Source organism: Mauremys mutica, chromosome 3 (assembly GCF_020497125.1).
Source record: "Mauremys mutica isolate MM-2020 ecotype Southern chromosome 3, ASM2049712v1, whole genome shotgun sequence".
In the NCBI taxonomy this organism is placed as follows: Eukaryota; Metazoa; Chordata; order Testudines; family Geoemydidae; genus Mauremys; species Mauremys mutica.
This window is the reverse complement of record NC_059074.1, coordinates 148,075,564-148,083,055: the sequence shown is the minus strand read 5'-3', so window position 1 is coordinate 148,083,055 and position 7,492 is coordinate 148,075,564. Positions and strand designations below refer to the sequence as shown.

The following is a 7,492-nucleotide window of genomic DNA, read 5'->3' as shown; positions in this document are numbered from 1 at the left end:
AAGCAGTGCTTCAGGGCAGGGACCTAGCTAATTACCCTTCTAATGCAACCATAGGCCTGCAGCCTCACCCCATCTCACCCCCACCCAGAGCTGGGACAACACCCCCAGCAGCACCCCCAGAGGACAGCAGGGAAAAAAGCTGAAACCCAGTAGAGTCACTTCAGGGCCGGCTCTACTGTTTTCGCCGCCCCAAGCAGCGCGCCGAATTGCCGCCGCAGATGGCGGTGGGCAGTCCGTGCGCCGTTAGGGTGGCACACGCGTTTCTGCGGCAGCGGCAATTCAGCAGCAGCTTCTGTCTTCAGCCGGAAGACAGAAGCTGTGCCGCCGCTGACAGCTGAACATAGAAGCTCCCGCTGAATTGCTGCCGCCACAGAAATGCGCGTGCCGCCCTAACGGTGCACAGACTGCCCCCTGCCATCTGCAGCGGCAATTCGGCGAGCTGCTTGGGGGCAAAAACTCACGGACTGCCGCCCCTTGCAGATTGCCGCTCCAAGCACCAGCTGAGTCACTTCACCCCCAGAAATGCCAGCTGTGGCCCTAGTCCCCACCAAGAGTCCTCTAGGGCAGATGCTGGGTTTCCCCTCAGCAGCTGTGGCCAGGGCTTGGGGATTCCTTCCAGCCCAGCCCTGCCTGTTGGTCCACAGAGCTTCCCAGGGGGAACAAGGCTGCCCCCCCAACTTGTGGGCAGGGGAGGGAAGGCTAATGGCATGTTAGGCCCCAGCTCCCTGCTGTTACTCCCATAGACAGCACTGCCCCTCTGCGTGTGCCCAAGAGGAGGTAGCTGTACCTTCCCACGCACCCTGGAAAGCAGAATCCCCTTGCAACTTGGGCTCCATTCAGCCTCTCCTTGACACAGCTGCACATCTCATCCCTGCAGGAGCTGGGCCCTGGCACAGACTGGTCGCCTCACTCAGAACACTGCACCACTTGCCCAGTCCCCTGCCCCAAACCCTGGTTCAGCCTCCACCGCAGTTCAGCAAAGATGGGGGTGGGGGGGGCACTTTCTGACAGCACCCACTATGCTGTGGCACACTGGGCAGGGAGGGAGCAGTGCCACCACCCTACTGCCCAAGGGTTAATTCCCAGGCTCTATCCCCAGACACTGTTGGGGAGGGACAGACCCTTTGCTCTGCTCTAGTGCAGACAGGGGCTACTCCCCTACTTGGCCCAGCAGCCCAGGCTGTGCACAGGGGCTGGCTTTAGATCCATGCCCCTGCGAGAGTTTTATGCCCCCAATCACTCACTGCAGAGGTGGTGTTTGTACAGATCTCTATTTATTATCCAGGCTACATGGTGAGCAGGGGCTGGGGAGGCAGCTCCGCCAGCCGAGCAGAAGTGGTTATTTCCACAGCCATATCCTCCAGAAATGCATAGGCAAGGGGTGGGGTGGAGGGCCAAGTGCTTGTGCCGCTGCCCACACTCCTGCCTCAGGACAGGGGCTTTGGACGGAGCCCAGGCTAGGACCACCCCACTGCAGCAGCAGCACAGGGGCCATGAAGTGAGGGGGCAAGAAAGGAACTCACCCCTGGGGGAGGGAATCACACCCTGTTCAAGACACCGGGGGGTGGTACAGGGGAGAGAAAACCCTAAACTTCTCTCTAGGGCAGATAGAGGGTGTGCTGCCCCTTCCAAAACAGCAGGGGGCAGAAGAGTAACATTCACCACAAACTTCTTGCACTCAGCAACCCCGGGGTGAAGAGACTGGGGCTCGTCTACACAACCACTTTTGTCGGTGTAACTTACGTCACTCAGGGGTGTGAAGAAAAAAAAAACCCCACACCCCTGCACGATATAAGTTACACCAGCAGAAGTGCCAGTGTGCACTGCGCTATGTTGTCAAGAGAGCTTCTCCTGCTGCCACAGCTACCGCCGCTCGTGGGGGTGGTTTTATGATGCTGACGGGAGAGCTCTCGCCTGTCAGCACAGAGTGGCTACACGAGAGATCTTACAGCGGTGCTGCTGTAAGCTCTCTAGTGCAGACAAGGGCTAAGGCTCAGAGCGGCCGAAGACACATGAGTCAGTGACAGGTGGGGCTAGGGCCCAAGACTCCTGACCCACAAGGGGGCTTTATACTTTGGTCATGGCCATGTTTAGGAGGTGCTCAGGCAGTATGGTGATAAGCGTGTAAGTGCTTAGAACAGCTCAGCAGCCAGGAGTCCTGACTCCCAGCTCCTTCCTCCAACCCTAAATCAAACTGCACTCCCAGAGCCAGGAACAGGACCCAGGAGTCCCACTGCCTGGTTCTGAACCACTAGATCTTTCCCCCACTCTCAAATGCCTCTGCTTGGTTTTAACCAGAGGCAAACCCCACCCTGGCTGCAGCTCAGCCCCTGAGCTCACTGCCCAGCCCCTAGCAAAGATGCAGGGTCGTGATTCCCAGTGCTGAGTCCTGGTGGGATTCACTCACAAAATCAAACTGGCACCAATGGCCAGCATGGGCCAGAGCAGTCCCCCAGGAAGTGACACAGATCCCACCCACCTCCCCACCTCCCTGGGGGGCCAGGTCCTCTGCACCCTGCAGTCAAGTTCCATCCCTTACTGGCACCCTGCTACATGCAGCTAGAGTTGCTGGTCTGAAGACCATGTGCAATGACTTGACATGCAGCATACCCCCATGTGCCCTCCCCAACCTCCTCCTATTGCGGGGTACAAGCCATGCCCACAATTGGGAATGAGCTAGAGAGGCTTGGCCATTGGGACTGTTACAAGCTGGGTGAAACCTTGTTGTGGGTTGAGTTAAAGCTTCTAACTGATGTGTGAATAAGTCCCTTGTTTAAGTCCATCATAAGAGACAGCTAAGGGGTCACACCTGAAACAAAACCTAATGGTCTGCCCAGAAACTAGCACCTGGTGGGCAGAAGGTACGACTGGGTATGGTCAGCAGGTGTGCGCGCGTGTGTATGGGGGAACAACACAAACTGTGTGGCAGACTGAATGAGAGAGACGGGTGGAAGGAAAAGCACGATGGCTGACCCCGGAAGAAACCTGGGGAGAGGTTTTTTGGTTCCGGGGTGCAGGTGAAAAGACAAATCTTGGTGCTGTGAACCAAGGAAACTGGTTCCTGCTGTTCGATTCCCTCTGCCTTCACAGACACAGGACTTTGTACATTCTTTGCAAATAAACAAAACTGCATCAAAGAGAGATTGGCCTAGCGCCAAATTTTCCTCCCAGCTGGTACACCCACAGGGCCCCAAACTGACTAGCCGCTTGGGTCGAAAAGGGGCAACACGACGCTGGAGTGTGTCCTGCTGGGAGGTGGGGTCAGGGCCATGGGCTCAGTGTGGGATGGGGAGGGAGAGGGACAGAGAGGCCAGGAGCAGGGGTGATGATGGACATTTCATGTCTGTAAATCCGAGGGACAGGCACTGTGGGGTGTCCCAGCCCATCGGGGTGTTTCAGCCGGCACGGGTCCATCTCTGCTCCTAGCCACACATCGTCAGCAGCAACCACTGTGGGGAGATGAAAGAGCGAATGGGCAGGTGGGGAAAGGGAGCCACAAACCGCTGCCCCACCAGGCTGCAACAGAGCGGGATCCAAAGCCTGGGCTTCCACCTGGACTGAGCCACCAACAGGGGGACAGTGAACGAACTGGGGCTAGGGTTGGAGGGGCAGGGGCTATAGTAATGATCCTCCCCCAGCCCACTAGCTTGGTCCACAACTCAGCTGGAGTTAAAGCCTTGGTTGTTCTGTTTCAGGGGATCAGATGGGCCCCAGGGCTGGGCACATCCCCAGCTGCAGGGGATGGGGGTGGTGAGGAAACCAGGCCCTAGGCAGGATCTGTTCCTGTTGGGGATTTCACTGAGCTAGGAATGCTGCCCAGCAGCCGGCGCAGCTGCAGAGAGCTGGCTGAGGGAGGATGTGGAGGGGAGGGGTCTGCCATCCCCCTCCCCACCATTTTTTGGGTTAAGACTTTCTTTCCCTCCCCTACCCCAGGAGTCTGGAGGGCTCCCCCTTCTCTAACTGAGATCCCCCTTACACCCCGGGATCCACCCAGCTTCCGCAGCTCCACTGGAGAGCTCCCTTTGCCCTCTGGCTGCTCAGGGCTCGCTCTCACCTCAGTCAGGTTCATCACTGCTGTGCCGGTGCCTTCGGCGTCCATGCTGCGGAAGAATCCTGCAGGGGGCAGAAGGAGCGAGAGCTGCTCAGGGGGCAGCTGGCACAAGCTTTTCCTTTCCCCTCTCAGCCATGAATCCTCCCCTGAATGCCCAGCCCCTGGGTTAGCAGCTGTACAGCCACACCATGTGGGGTGGGAGTCGCTGATTATGGGCAATTCCAGTATGTCACAGCTGCACCTCAATATGGACAGCCAGCCCACCCTTGCAAGCTGAGCAGGGTCAGACTGAATCAGGAATTGGATGGGAGATCTCCCTGAAAACCCAGAGTGCACTTTGTGACAAAGTGGGAATATTTTTATGAGTCCTGTTTATGCCTCAGTTTCCCCTTTATGCTGCATTGTAACCCAGTGGGTGGAAAAGGACTCTCAGAGCAGGCTAAGGGCAGGTCTACACTTAAAATGCTGCATCGCCACAGCTGTAGCACTTAAGTGAAGGGCATTAGTTCCCAGGTCAATAGAGCATCTGAGAAGACAATGGCAAATCTACTCACCAGGACACTGACACCTAGCAGCCAACCACCCAGAGGGACGGAGGAAGTGTGTCCCCCGACCCCTCAACAAAGGGGAGGAGAAGGTGGGAGGAGAAGAGTTGGCTGCTGGAAGGAGTCAGAGCTCTAACCTGGACAGAGCTTGAACAAAGGGGTTCACTCCAGCTTGGCTGGGCTAACCAGAATGGACTATGCTTTAACCTTCAGCTCTCTAGGCTACCCGCAGGACTTCCACTGCTGTGCTCCAGTGGACTAATAAACCCGACTGTTTTGACCATGCGGCCTGTGTGTCAATGCAAATGCTTGTTAGGGGGCACTCATCCCTGACGAGCGTCCAAGTCTGTGCCAGGAGTCTCTCTCTGCTGGACTTGCTGAACAGAGATCACTGGGTGAAACAAGAGGGCTGAAGGGTATCAGAGGGGTAGCCGTGTTAGTCTGGTTCTGTAGAAGCAGCAAAGAATCCTGTGGCACCTTATAGACTAACAGACGTTTTGCAGCATGAGCTTTCGTGGGTGAATACCCACTTCTTCGGATGCAAGAGGGCTGAAGACCCAGAGGTCCAGTCTAAGGAGGCAGTGAGGGCCTGTGGCTTCCCCGGGGAGGAAGAGTGAGACCCCTGGGGGGCCTGGCACACTGAAGGGGCTCCTCCTAGAGACTGTTCCAAAGTTGGTGGTGTAGCAGCAATCCTGCGGATCCGTGACAGCAAGTCAATCCTAACGCCCAGTAGCATCCTCAGTGGGGCTCTGCTGCTGGGGGTGATGTCAGTGACTCATCAGTAGGGAGCACTCTCCCCTCTGACTCCATCAGCCCCACTAGGGGAAATGCTATCTTTCAGATAAACAACAAGGAGTCCGGTGGCACCTTAAAGACTAACAGATTTATTAGGGCATAAGATTTATTAGGGCATAAACTTTCGTGGTTAAAAACCCACTTCTTCAGATGCAAGAAGTGAGGGGTTTTTTTTACCCACAAAAGCTTATGCCCAAATAAATATGTTAGTCTTTAAGGTGCCACCGGTCTCCTTGTTGTTTTTGTGGATACAGACTAACACGGCTACCTCCTAATACTTATCTGTCAGATGAAGCTTAAAATCAAGGTTTTCTTCCAGGCTCCAGTAGGAACAGGGGTGTTAACCCACCCCCAACCCAGGCAATGGCACTTGGCTTCCCTGATCTCCTGCCAGTTTTGGTTGCAGGCGAGATTTCCTCTGGACCTCCTGCCTGGAAGTTGCTGGGTGCTGCTGCGCCCTACAGATGGCACTTACTGAACATGGCCTCCAGCTTGACCAGGCAGCAGACGAAGTTATCGAAGTCCACGCCCAGGTCTGCATCGGCATAGCGTGCCACCACCACCTGGTGCAGCTTGTTATTCAGCTTGAAGCCTGGAGGGCAGAGATGGGGGAAGCCGTTAGTCCCCAGGGGAGCGTGGGATGGGCTACAGAAAGAGGGGGCCATACTCGTTGGGTTTCAGTGACAGCTGGGAGGTGGAAACAGAATCCAGCCCATCCTGCAATAAGGGGCCGATGGGCTGGGGGACACTAGCCTTCTGCTTACAGCTAACTCCCCCAATCCATAGCTGGGACACGCAGCCCACTCGGTCCCCTGGATTCTCCTCTGCCAGGAAGCCAGCCCCACAATGGAGTGGTTAGAGGTCAGGCCCACCCTGCCTGGATCCCAGACTCATCTAGTCTCAAGGCACTCAGACTAGCACTGCTGTGACCACAGGATTACGGACAGTACGGACAGTGCAGAGCAGTCATCAGACCCCGGGCACTGGGAAGCCAGGAGAGATCTCTGGTGTGACCCTAATGCCATGGCTGGCGGACTCTGAGCTGATGGCACCAGGAAGGTATCAGACTTGATCCAGCTGCCAGGGACTTTCATGCAGGGTCCAAGCTCAACATATTCCCCTATCCCAGCCCAAGGACCTTCCCCCATGCCCTCCTGATTTACCAGCTGATTCCAGAGCCATGCGCATCTCATAGGAGCTCATGGTGCCTGATGAGTCCAGGTCATGGTTGCGGAAGATTGTCTGCAATGACACAATGTGGGAGTGAAGACCAGGCTGGCGCTTCCTTCCCCATACCCCAGCACAGAGAAGTCTCTCTCACTCCAGCGCTCCACAAGCCACCCCCTTACCAGCCAGCTCCGGATCTTGTTCCACAGGATCTGGAATTCCACAAGGCCAAGGCGGGCGCTGCCATCTTTCTGGGGAGCAGAGTCAAGGAGAAAGTGACCAGCCAAGGGTCTGCAACCCTGAGTGCAGGGAGGGTCAGGAAGAGGTTGGGAAAGGAAAGGCCCTGGCCACTTGTGTTCATTCAAGATCCCAGGGTACTTGTGGCAAGAACAGGGCTTTTAGCCAGACCAAATTCTAATCTGCTCAGTTCCATTTGGCCCCCTCCCTCCCCTGTTGCATGAACTGGGCACAGGATCCCCTCACGCTGCTGTGCTGTGCAGCAGTTAAACAGCTGTTGTGCCCCACCCCAGAGGTGGCTGCATTTCTATGGCACTGTGTACACACAATCTGTGAAGGGCTCGGGGATCAGAGTGGCTCCAAGAGCTGGACTGGCACGTGCTCCCATCCATCTCGGGGTGCAGTGGAAGGCGGGCTGTGGTGGTGGTGAATTCTTGCTCCCCAGTGATCGTGACTCCCTGGCACTGCCCTAGCGGCTCTCAGTGTGAGCCGGGAGCACAGACCAGCGGCTGATTCCCCACTCCATCCCCAGCAGTCAGACAGAACAATGGGGGAGGGGGATGCTGCTCCACTGAAGGAGTTTGGGTGAGAACCTGGTATACCCTCACTCAGTCCCACTTGGGGCCAGAGGTCTCCCTGTGTCTACCCCCAGCCCAGAGATGGAGCAGGTCACTGCTGGGCAGCAAAGGGTCCCAGG

The 7,492-nt window shown here is 56.6% G+C and overlaps 1 protein-coding gene across 2 annotated transcripts in view; it reads right to left on the bottom strand.

Moving 5' to 3' along the window:
* Positions 1-1,257: 1,257 nt before the first annotated feature.
* The window catches only part of CAPN11 (calpain 11), a 31,424-nt gene continuing 25,189 nt past the window's right edge, over positions 1,258-7,492 (bottom strand). For both annotated transcript variants that reach the window (XM_045009661.1, XM_045009662.1), the window contains exons 18-22: positions 6,741-6,809; positions 6,555-6,633; positions 5,867-5,983; positions 4,055-4,113; positions 1,258-3,449 (exon numbers count right to left, since the gene is read on the bottom strand). In XM_045009661.1, coding sequence (XP_044865596.1) covers positions 3,423-3,449; positions 4,055-4,113; positions 5,867-5,983; positions 6,555-6,633; positions 6,741-6,809 — 351 coding nt within the window. In that variant the 3' untranslated portion in view covers positions 1,258-3,422. The remainder of the gene's footprint in view (positions 3,450-4,054; positions 4,114-5,866; positions 5,984-6,554; positions 6,634-6,740; positions 6,810-7,492) is intronic.